At 39.9% G+C, this 12424-nt stretch overlaps 1 protein-coding gene across 1 annotated transcript; it reads right to left on the reverse strand.

Moving 5' to 3' along the window:
• Window positions 1–43: 43 nt before the first annotated feature.
• RIOK2 (RIO kinase 2) lies at window positions 44–10306 on the reverse strand. Its single transcript, XM_064405773.1, has 10 exons — window positions 9647–10306; window positions 8898–9036; window positions 8098–8214; window positions 7118–7293; window positions 5480–5568; window positions 4175–4366; window positions 3722–3814; window positions 2251–2787; window positions 1284–1380; window positions 44–348 (listed from the first exon to the last, which is right to left on the reverse strand). Exons 1-10 carry the CDS (start codon window positions 9710–9712, stop codon window positions 187–189), a joined length of 1668 nt encoding a protein of 555 aa, XP_064261843.1. The 5' UTR covers window positions 9713–10306; the 3' UTR covers window positions 44–186.
• Between the last annotated feature and the right edge of the window lie 2118 nt (window positions 10307–12424).

A 12424-nucleotide genomic window follows, 5' to 3' on the forward strand; every position in this document is an offset into this window, starting at 1 on the left:
ACAGTTTTGACTAGAAACACAAAACACAACCTCCCAGTCAAAGTCACAGAAATGAGAATAAGATTTATTAACTCCCAGAATAACATCTGGTTTGCATAGCAGATTGCTCCTTTACATAAAAGGATTATTGGTAAATTAGCATGATCCTTTTACCTATTCCTCATGTTCCATAGGAGCTTTAATAAATTATCCCCAGAAATTTGCTGCATCCAAGCTTGACTTAATGTTGTGCATATTTTCTCGACGCTGCTTGGTGTAAATATTTGCCTCCCCTTTTTGCAGCCGTTGCTTCAGAGCAGATTTCTGCTGCTTGGTCAGCTGACGCTTTATCTTCTGTTTCACCAGCTCCTACAAACAAACATGCAATTTGTCATCAAAACTTCTTTAAATCATTTAGCAGTATGACGTGACATGACGTCAGAATCTTTTCAGGACCAGCATGAACATTCGTGATTCATGATGTTCACCTTCACTGTAGAAATGAACAGTGTTCTTTTCTTGTAAGAAAATTATAAAACAGTTCAGCTGACTGAAAAAGCGGATTCTCTGCTATGGACAAGGTCTGCATGGAGTGTTGTGTGTGTGCTCTGATAGTCTTCATTAAAATAAATAACATTTCAAATATTTTTATAATTTTGAAGTTAATCTTCAAGTGTGTTCCCTACTGAAATGCTAAAGGACTCACACCTCTCAGTGCAGAACACAGGCCTTACAAAAAAATGTAAAAGCTGATTATACTGCAGAACATTCCATGCCCAGCAGTAATTGTTTGGTTTGTGCTTGTTTTTTTAGCACAGTGGTTATTCCAAAATTTAGATTACAAAAATATGACTGATTCTAACAGAAAACAAGAAATCTCCAAGAAGAGAGGTGAGAAAGGCAAAATTTAATCTAAACTCAAGTATCCACATTCAAGATAAAAAATATTAATTGCGACTAGCAACAGAAATGGATGAACTGATACTGTTAGTGCATTAACATATATTAATATAAATTAGTTACTGGGTAAATGAGAGTTGTTAGTGTTGATATGGAGCTTCAGTGAGAGAACAAAAAACAAAATATGCAGGAGAATGCTGGACAGCATTCCTTGTAAGCAGTTACAGCAGTATAAGTCCAATTTTTCTGTGGAAATGGAGATACACACTGGAGAGGTAGATGGCAACTGTTTTTAAAGATGATTCATGCCAGAGAAGAATTTCAGAAACAGGATCTAACAGCTATGTGCAATTTAAGGTGGTGAGAGGGTAAACTAGATGACAACATAACTAAATAATATTTACCGGAGGAATGGTTGAACAGCTCCCAGCACTTCTGACTGATGTGATGCTCTTAGTCCTTGTTCTGTGCCCAGCCATGGGAACAATACACTTTTCATTACTGAAACACATAAATCAATGTATTACCCCATGAGCAAGATAAATACACCTTTGCCTTTACAAGCACCCGGTTTGTGTCTTCATTTTCTGGGCTACAATTGAAAACTTGTAACAGTACATGCAAGCTTTAACTGTCCAAGACAGGCACTTTGTGAAAGAATAATTTGTTTCACAACAGGCATGTAAGTATGGAGCAGAAGAAGGGAAACCTCAGGGGACTAAAACACTTCAGATCCTGCACAAGGTTTTGACAGTATTTAACAGAAAAGCAAAAGCAAAGGAAGAGTATTATCTCTGCATCCACATACATGGTGGGCCGGCAAACTCAAGAAATATAATTTCACACACAAGGGATTAGTCTGAAGGCCAGCAGGAATTTCTAAGTATGTCAGGAAAGGAATTAAAAGCCAGAACAACATACAGTACAATATATTTGAATTAAACACTCCAAGCAGCTTGTTCTTGATAACTTCAGCTGACTGAGTAGCAGAACATTTGCCTTTGACACAAAGTATTTGAATTATAAACTTCCTCAGGGAAGTTATTTAGAAGCAGTATTTTAACATCAAGAACTCCTTCATTATCAATATTAGCTGAAATGAAGACAAAGGAGAAAAATCCACCACAGAAAACAGGTTGGTCTTTGAAGTGCAAAACCTGTTTTCTCATTAGATAAATACAACAGAGCTAGACAACAACACCAAAAATAGGAAGGATATTTACTGGTATATTTTCAAAATAAATTTAGTTTTTAGTCTTCAGTTTTAACAAGGGCAGCTGAAGAGCAGTCCTTCTTGAGCTACTTGACACATTTACATTTTTGGGGGCAGGGAAAGGGCCAGACTTCTAGACAGTCAATGTGAATCTTTACCTGTAATGACTGAATTCCTCATTTAAAGCTGATGAGTTGACCAGCTCAGGGCACTCATCTTCATTCTTCTTACCCTCACAGCATCCACCTTGACCTGCCTGACCTTCCAGTTCAGCAGCACTTTCAGTTAGTCTTTTGCCCTTAAAAGAAGTGATTGCAGAACTCTCTGCATCTTCACCAGACTTCCAAGCCACAACTGGCCCTTCATCTTCTTCCAAGGCTGAACTCAACTCTGCCACATTTAGTCTTTGTGTATTTTCCCTGCTTTCAGCTGTATCAACCTCTTCCTCACTGCTGCTTGCAGCATTGTCAGAGGCTCTGCTTTCAGAGAAATCACCTCCTTCACATGTGAAGTCTTCACTGTTTTGTTCATTTTTGCTGAAGAAGTTGAGCTCTTTCTCAGCATTCTCTGGAAGTCCTAACACCTCTGTATCGTCATCCTCGTCAGAACCTGTGGGGTAAAGCAGTTCACCATCTTCCTCCATTTCCTTTGCATAGCCACTGGCAGCAATCTCTTTATCAAGAGAACACTCTCTCCTGTAAAAAAGGAATGTTTTCTTTTAATATGCTAAATTTAATAAGCCAAGTTACCAATATACTACATTTTGGGTTTAAAATGCCAACGAAATTAGACTAAAATTACCCACTATTAACAAAAAAGATACAGTGTTGAAGGACACAAAATACATGATGGTGCTGAGCTTTTGGTGAAATACTAATTTAGAATGTAATCCAAGGAAGGAAACTCCTCCAGAAGATGATTCCATCTCCATAACCTGCATTTATAGTTGGGGTTTTTTTCAGGAAATTTTTCTACTTTAGCAGGAATAACATTTTGGTTTAAGTTCAAATCATGCTTAAGCAAGCAGAATAATAAAGAGTCTTACATACAAGGGCTGATTAAAGTGTGGAACTCCTTAGGAAAAGTGTTCATTGTAACAGTTTCAGTCTCTTTACACAGTTTCAGTGTAAGTTTTGCTCTTAAAATGAGTGAAAAGTAAATTTACTTTTCAGAGGGAGCAGAAGACTCTAGGAAGAAAAGTTTAAATGTAATAATCCCTAAGGAGGCAGCCACTCTAATTATAAGCATTTAAAAAATAATTTTGAAACAGAAACCCAAATAAATCTTCACTATATCAGAATTGTTAAACTGTCAATTAAAATCAAACAGGCTGATTCTGCATCACTGTTAAAATTTCCTGGACATTCACCATTTGGATCAAGCTTTCAGGTTGACTTCTCTTCCTTGATTGCAAGAAGACAAAGAAGGCAGCAGAGGATTTTAAAGCACACTTGAAAACCACTTACTTGAAGAAAACACAATAGAGATGAGAAAAATATAACTTAAAATTACATAGTCAGGCCTATTTTTTTTATTTCTCCCATAAGCATCTCTCATAGGAATTCACTTTTCTCAGAATACCAATACTAGTGCCGTAAGTAGAACTCAAATTCATCTGGTCATTTCTACCTGATGTCTTTGAAGGTTGGGAAGAGCTCACTCTCATAGTTGAAGCGTTTCTTGAAGAACTCCTTAATACAGTTAACATCTCTGTTAAAATACCTGTAAAAAATACAGAATTGTACAAACAAAAAAATCAGTGAAGTCTATTGCAATAAGAAGCATTTACCCTACACAGTTTTATTTGAAAATAGCCAAAAGACTAGGAAGGGAAACTGGATACAGTTCATTTCTGAGTGTTACTTAACCAAACAATATTATCTCTGAGAAGCAATTAATCACATATTTATTCTGCAGAGATATTGCTACTCATTCTTTGTTTGGAACATTACTTGTGCTGCATCACAACACTGGCAGAAAAAGATTCAGGAGAAGACTTATGGAAACAAGTCATGGTTGACTCTTTGCTTTCATCAGCATTTGTCAGATTCACCTGGGAAACACCTTTAGATCTAAACCTACCATTCAGCATTTGCATGTGATGTTGACATCATCTGAGGAAAATCAATCAAAGTGGCATGGTCGTTATTATCCAAGATCAGATTAAACTCATTGAAATCCCCATGGATCAGACCATGATTGGCAAGTTTTACAATCAGGTCCATTAATTCACTGTAGACGGCAGCAGGATCTTCCATTTGGCGCACCTGGCACCTGAAAAGTTGAGGAAAATTAAAAAATCTCAACCTTGAAAGACTTGATTTAAAAATACAGATAAAGTATATGAAATACATTTGACAGAATGCCAGAGTAATTCAAATTAAAAGGGCCCTCAGGTCTCTGGTCCAGCTGGGTCAAATCTGAGACCAGACCACAGTGCTCAGGTCTCTGTCTAGTTGGGATAGAAAACTTCTGGGAATGGAGAAAGAAAGTGAAACCTTCACAAGCAACTTGTGCCACTGCCGCTCTGTCCTCAAGAGGAGCAAAAAATACCTCCTTATATCCAGGCTAAACCTAACCTGAACTCACTCATTGTCTCCCATTGAGCACTCCTCTCATAATGCATTATGTAAATAACGGACTAGCAAACTTTTATGTTTCCCCTGTTTTAGGTAATCTTATGATGTCAGTAGGAGCTAAATCTTCTTACACTGAAATTCAAATGGCCCGTGGAATTTTCTTTTACAAAATCAAACTTTCTAGATTATGTTAGGAAAAGAAGAAAAACTAAACTTCCACTGCAGACTGCCACAAGGAACTTAAAGTGTTCTATTAACACAATGGATGTAGAATTATTTAACAAATGAGAGTGGCAAGTCTTTTCTACATTATTCTTCAACTGTTTTACTTTGGAATTAATTCCCTTTTGATTAAACTTAAAATCTTGAATCCTATACAAGACAATGGACCAGTTAGTTCTATAACTAGACACCTCAATTCTCTGGATTAGACCTGGGTTATTGTATGAAAGAGACAGGCATTTTGCATTCAAAAGCAAACCAACCCTTCACCTACAAACCTCAATAATATTTAATGTTTCTAGAGGTTGGAAAACTCAAAGCAAAATAATGTTTCTCTAAGAAACAGATTATACGTGGTAGTCTGTTATAAACAGCACAGAACTGAGTTACAAACTCACCTGTATTAACAGAGCAAGGATCACAAAGTGGAGCTCAGAACATGAGGAATATTAATACACTATATAAGAAGTAACATATAGAATGTGCAATTTCTGTGTAGAAAACAAGGAAAAATCCTAACTGTGTTACTTTTCCTAAGGTGGTCAGGGTCTCTGTAACATACAGAATTCAAGCTTTCACTACTTACAAAGGATATCCATCAACAAGTTCCATAACAACTGCATGCCTGTTGTAGTCTATGGGCTTTGGAACAGGAAATTCTCTGTCATGCAAAGCCTGGAAAGAGATAACACATTGAAAAATTAAAATTAAATAGTTAAGGAAACATTACACATATTGACAAACCCCCACCTAAGATAAGCAGTACATATCACTGTGATAGCAGCATATATTGCCCAAATCACATGCCTAGGAAGGAAAACAGCCTCACAGCCATTGGAACTCTCACTGCAAAGACAATAAAATTAGACACTGAGTGCACTGCCTACAGTTTAATTACCATGCATCTGGAAGAAAATCAGAACAAACTGGAGAAATGACAGAACTTTACCTGGTACATTAGTCTGTGGAATCAGTAATAGAAATAGGAAATGGGGTGTTTGGCTTTAGAAAAGAATTCCACACTAAGCTGCTGCCAATAGACTCCTGGCCTGATTAGTCAATCTGTACTCAGTTGCTGTAAACACAAGTATGTTTGTTTGTGTATGTGAACACAAGTTCATTTCTAAATGGTAACAATCAGCTTTATACCACACAGCTATATACTATCTTACATAAGATTAACCAAAGATAGGTCATAATATTCTGAAGCTCTCCTGTTTGCATTTTCTAGCACAAATTTAGTCATTCACTGGATCCACTCAACTTTTTTAGGGGTTCATTCTGTTTTCACTCATTCTGGTTGTTACCAGTGAACTTTTCTAGAGAGTCCTAAGTTAAAGCAACATAAATACAGTTTTTATTACTTAAGTATTACTGCTTTTCATCACTCAATTAAACCTTACCCAATCCTCTGCTCAGGAAACCTGACCCTCACAACTACATTCCTACAGGTTCTGATCACACAAGGCTTTACCAGCTGGACCACCAGGACAGAGGTTCTAAATGATGGTGTTAATTCTTTCTCTCTCCGTGGAAGCCACTGAGACAATTAATCATGGTTCTTTTTTTTTACAAGAACTTAATTTCATGTATATATTACTCCTGGATAATACAAAAGGAGAAATGAAACTAAGTTTTTATTAATAATTAGTTTTCAGCTACCATCTTTCATCAATATACAACATTTGTGGTTTTTTGAAGCAGGTAAAAAACCACAGAATTCAAGATCAGCAGTATAATGAAATATTTTCTCACAGTGCAGAACTAAGTGTGCCTTTTTAGATCAAAACACCAGTTTTGACCTGAAAGATTTCCCTCAACAGCACAGCAACAAGTGAAAGCTTTGTAAAATAAGAAACAGGTTAATTTTAAGAAATGACAACTCCTTCCTAGTTTATGCAATAAATTTTGAAGGAAAAACTGCAGAACTGGTGATATACAGATTATCTATCCATAAATAATCTAATTGATTTGAAATTCTCTCATGATACTTGAAACCGTTCTATGTGATTTCAATGGCAAAACTTAATTTTGGCACTGGGAAGCGTTCAAAGAATGTTGCATTGAAACTTTCTGAAATGTATACTTTAAATCCATGAGGGGAGAGAAAAAAATGAAGCATAAATCCTACCGGTACTGCAAACACAAAGTGATCAAAAGACAGCCTGAGAAGCATCCTCCAGCCTGTCCCACCATTGCTGGCTCTGTGTGAGTGGGCACCTACCTTCATGTAGGCAAACTCCTTCATTGCTGCTATCCGGGACAAGTACAGCCAGGACATTTTGTGCCTGTGCTTGTGGTAGTCACGTTTGTTTTTCAGGTTGCGAAAGGAGGTTCTCCCCAGCCGGTGCAACTTCAGGGCAAACTGTTGCTCTTCTTCATTGGCAACAATATAAATATCTAGAAAATATGTAACAGCACAGACCAAAGAAATTAATCATATGTAACAAGCCAGATGAAAAAGTGTAGTGAAAGTTTGTTACCTCACTCTTCACCCTTTCTCACCCACAAGTTTTAGCGAAGGCAGCTAATTACAAAGTGTGCATCAAAAGTTCAAACATGAAGAAACTACTGTTAAAGAGTTCATGGTACTCCAATAAAGGAAATGCTGATGGGATCTGAAGTATCTTTCAATGCTCTGATGTTCTTAACCACATCCTGGAAGAGCTTCTCCTTCCTGATGAATGGACAGACAACCCAAGGGACCAGACTCTTAATTTTGTGTTAACAAATACCCTAAACTTAATTTCTAGCATTTGCCCCAAATAATCCCCTTCTCCAATTACAAAAGTCACATTCTGTGTTAAACTACATGAACATAACAGGAACGAAGATAGTGTTCCAATAGTTTTGAGTCTATTTTACTTTACTGCCTTATTTTTAAGTGGGATGAAAAAGCTGAAATTATCTTTTTGTTACATGGTTTAAAACTCTTCACAAAGCACAACACAAGCAGCACCTGCCTGTGAAGCACCTTTTTAAATAATGGATTAAGAAATGAACAAAATGGGCAAAATGCAATTACGCTGTTGTAAAAAAAATACTCAAATGTAGCCAGAAGCCTCACAGAGCACTTGAACATGTTCAAATATATCATGGGGTTTGACAGATTAACTAATCTGCTTATCCAGAGGAAAACTCCCTTAGTTTCTAGCAAAATATTTGCAGTATTACAGAATTATTTTAAATGTTATTTTAGTTTACCTGATTCTTTGCCAACACCCATCTGGTTCCCCACAGAACTGATGACTTGTCGGGAAGAGAGAGTTTTCAGAGCCAGGTAATCATATCCTGCATTAGTTAACCGATAACCCTGGACAGCTGGGTAAAAATAAAATACATTTCACTCTTTGTTATGTATACATCACATTTAAAATAAATCTCAATTTAGTCTTGTTTCTTGCAGTACATAGTGCCCAAGTAATATTTCACCCCTTGGCTCTTACCAGCCCCATTTGACTGAATGGTGAAGGTGTTTAAATTGGATTGCAGCAACCCTCAATCCTCTGAAGAACTGGGACAAAAGGGAGAACACAGACATCCCCACTGTGTTCACAGGGCCAGATCCAACTAAAAGGCTGAAGGGAATGGTGGGAGGCCTGCACAACCTTGTCATACAGCAGATAATAAATACTGCTTTAGCAGCTGTTCCTGAGGCAGTGAAATGTCCAAGGATTGCGCAGTCTGTTCCAGAACTGTGGGGCTATCACCCACTTGGGCTGATTCCTACATGCACTTGAACACTGCTTCAAGTGATGATTCTTTTTACCTTATTCTGAGCAAAAAAGAAAGTTAACTGTTCATCTTTTTTCTGTCTCTCACTTCTGAAGACACAGGCAGACACAGCACCTGGTGCTGTACAAACCCACATTTCCAGGCTGACTCCAAGAAAAGGCACAGCAAACACTGTGGGCACTCCTACAGCCCAACCTGTTGGGCAGGTGCCCCTGTGAGGCACTGGGGACAGGATAAGAAATGGAGTCCAAGACAGAATTCAAACTCACTTTTAGTTCGTTCATAAGCCAGAAGTTTGTGCTTCGCCAACTCTCTCAAAATTTTATTACAGCCACCATGTTTAAGGCTGGCAATGGAAGCAATTAAGCTAGCAGGAACTATTTCATGGTTCTTCATGCCCATTTCCACCTAAAAGAGTAATTAAAAACAGATTTGTCAGCCCTGTGTTGATGTACAATGAAGTACAGAACCTGGTCAAGAGTAAAATCCCTTTTTAAATATGCAATTTTTAAAGACTACAAATTTTAAGACTTAACTTTCTACGTTTTAAGCTTTAACAAACCTTTCCACTTGCTTCACTGCTCCTTGGCAGTCTGTGTACAACCCACCCACGGAAGTTCTTCAGTGCCAGCCACGACATGAGTGGCTAATTAGATTTCAGTCCCAGAGGCAAAGAGCAGAAACGCTGGGGATGCTGCCTCACCGTCACGGGTCTGCGACCACCCGGGCACCCCCAGGGACTTCCCTGGCATCCCCAAGAACTCCCTGTGCCTCCCAGCCCGGCGGCCGAAGGAGATACCGGCCCGAACCGGGCCCTCCCCAGACAGGCCAGCACGGAGCCCCCGGGGCGGCAGCGGCACCAGCGGAGGCAGCTCTCTCCCTCCTTCCCTCTCTCCCTCTCTCCCTCCTTCCCTCTCTCCCTCTCTCCCTCCTTCCCTCCCTCCCTCTCTCCCTCCTTCCCTCCTTCCCTCTCTCCCTCCTTCCCTCCCTCCCTCCCGGCCCGGCCCGGCCCGCTCACCGCGGTCAGCACCCTGAAGTGCTCCCGGGACAGGTACCGCAGCATCACCACGTTCAGCTTCCCCATGGCCGCAGCGGCAGAGGAGTAGGGGTGGGAAAAAGAAGGAAAGAAGGAAAAAGATCAGGAAGAGGATGAAGAAAGGGATGCAGCGGACGAAGAGAAGGAGCGCAGGCCGCGCATGCGCAGCTGCGCCCTGGCTAGGTCCTGGCAGCTGCGTGCGCCGCCGCGCTCCGCCGGGTCCCGCCGCGCTCCGCCTGCCACCGAGCCGGGAACCCGGCCCGAAACGTGGAGAAACTGTGCTCCAAGCTCGGCGAAACCCTCTTCCATGCCACCCTGCCGCGGGGGAATTTTTTGGGACGCCCGTGCAGCTGCCAGGACCTGTTCCCCTGAGGAGTCGTTCCCGCTCGTCACGTGACGCTGTGGGACTGTGTGGAATGCCGGGGAACGGCGTGGTCGGCGTGGCTGGCAAAGAGCTCTCTTGCCCCAAGGATAACGCGGTGTTGCCAACCCGTTTAAATACAAATCCAGACGTTCTGGCAAGCTAATGTAGAGAAAAACTCTTTGGTTTTCATTTACACTTCATAGCGAATATTTCACTCGGAGAAAGTGAAGAACGTTCACGTTCCATCACGTACACCCCTGTAAAAGCAAGTTCTGAATGCCAAAATGTCAACACTCATGGCAGTTTCCGTCACGTTAACATGCTAGAACCTCGTCTGGCGTATTTCTTGCTCTCCCATATTTTTTTTCCTTCTTTTTCCCCCACTGTCTGTTGTAGGTATGAAATAAGAAGGCAAGACATTTTCATTTCTCTCAGCCAGCCATCTCTGTACAGCTGTCTGTTCAGATATCTTCAAAAAAAAAAAAAAAAGAAAACCCAAACAAAATCCAAAGAGAAGACAGCCCCATCAGAAGCACATACTGTGAACAAAGACCCATATTTACTATTTGTGTTCTCTGACTCCTACATCCCTTGTAGACTGTATGTTTGCTCATTAAATTTCCATACTTTATTGTAGTTTGTGAATTTTAGAGACTCTACAATTGTTACAGATTACAGGCAAAGTTAATTTTATCTGTCTATCTTTGTTTTCATCCACCTGCTAATGCCAAGGTCAGTACTCTCAGATGAGTCCATTTCACACAACAGGAAACAGGCTGAACTGCATCCTGCAAAGTACTTTGATATTGGCCCAATTCATCATCCAGCTGACACAAGACAAGCATTCCCCTTTTCAGGCACATCTAGTAGCAAATGAAGACCATTTTTCCTACTCTTTACTGTTTTTTTGATTTCTTTTTTTTTTTTTAAGAACTCTTGGCTTTTCTGCCTTGCTCTGATTCTAGACGTGTGAACTGAAAAGATCCTGTCACTGATTCTGGAACAGATTTTGCCACCTGGTTAGCAAGGGAAGAAGGAAAAGAAACTTCCAGCTTCAGGAGACATGGAAATGAAGACATGAGGCTTGGTGGCCTTGTCCAGATTTCCCTTATGAGTTTATGACCTTTGTCTGTATTTTCCTTTATAATCTGACTGCCTGAAGAACCAGTGAGTAAATTCTGTGTTCCTGATATTTCACTATTCCATTTGCCAACAGAGATAAAGGAGCCCAAAGAATCCACAACTCTGTAGTTATAAATTATTCTGCCAGGATGTCTTTTTTTAAGCGTGTCAAATCTCCAGGAAGAGGAGATCAAATCATTACAGTCAGATTTATTGACAGCACTCAGAAATTCTATTTCTATTCAGAAGTAGAAAATGCAATGCGAAATACCTACCTTTTTCTTCTTCAGAATTTCATGAAGATTTGTTTTGCTTTCCGTGACTGTACTTTTGGAAAGATTACAATACAAACTGCTCTTTCATGTACAGGAACTTTTGTGTGAACTCGCGAAAACAAAACAAAAAAACCCCCAACAAACAAACAAACAAAAAAACACCAAAAAAGCAGACAGCTAAAAGAAGACAGCTGATATCCAGAGGCAAGAATTAAATGGTTACTTTTTCCTTTAAATACAAACTGTCTGGATGCTTAAGGAGAATGCATCCCATCTGATCCACAGCTCAGGGATGTAAAGTTGTAAAGTCTGGTGGCATGTTCCACAAATTCATGGATTACTTAGATAACACTGCACTGCAATTATGCAGTGTTCTGATGTTTTCAAGTGAAAGTAAGTGTGAGGAAAAGCAGAAATAAAGCTCAACTGAATTATGTGTTATAAAACCCACCAAGTTTCATATTCTGGAAAGAAAACATCAATTTTGACTATGTTGAGTGTTTCATTCCATGAGAGCTCTTGTTGACATATGGTAAGATATAAAACAGGTCAATTGAACAAATTTTCATATTTTGTTTGTTTTTTCCTTTTGAGAAAGGGAAATGGGAAGATCACAGCATCCTGAAGGCTAGCACAGACTAATCCTCACACCAGTTCTGTTGGCAACTCCAATTATTTTGACAGCCAGATCTGGGCCAACCAGGAACAGTACGAAGAAATCCAGCCAGGCAGACAGCTACAGTGCCATTCATCAGCCCTGGAAAAAGCATTCCAGAGCCTGGCATCTGTCCTCCAGAGCTTGCCAAGCACATCCCCAGAGTGGCCCCACAGGCATTGGTTTTCACAGCAGCAAAACAGAAGGAAAGCAGATCTCTGTGAGCCACAGTGTGAGCAGTGGGAAGCACACTGCCACGGTCCTGAGAATCACAAAGATAAAAGCTGTGAAACTCACCCACTGGGATAAGGACAGTTTAATAGGGGAAGCAAAGACTGCACACA

This window comes from Passer domesticus, chromosome Z, assembly GCF_036417665.1.
Source record: "Passer domesticus isolate bPasDom1 chromosome Z, bPasDom1.hap1, whole genome shotgun sequence".
In the NCBI taxonomy this organism is placed as follows: Eukaryota; Metazoa; Chordata; class Aves; order Passeriformes; family Passeridae; genus Passer; species Passer domesticus.

Coding starts and splice junctions, on each gene's coding strand:
- RIOK2 (XM_064405773.1), bottom strand. CDS start 9,712: ATGGGGAAGCTGAACGTGGTGATGCTGCGGTACCTGTCCCGGGAGCAC. Junction 5,569..7,117: donor AGGAGTTTGCCTACATGAAG/GTAGGTGCCCAC, acceptor ATCTCTTTCCAG/GCTTTGCATGACAGAGAATT. Junction 2,788..3,721: donor CCAACCTTCAAAGACATCAG/GTAGAAATGACC, acceptor CCTTTTTTACAG/GAGAGAGTGTTCTCTTGATA.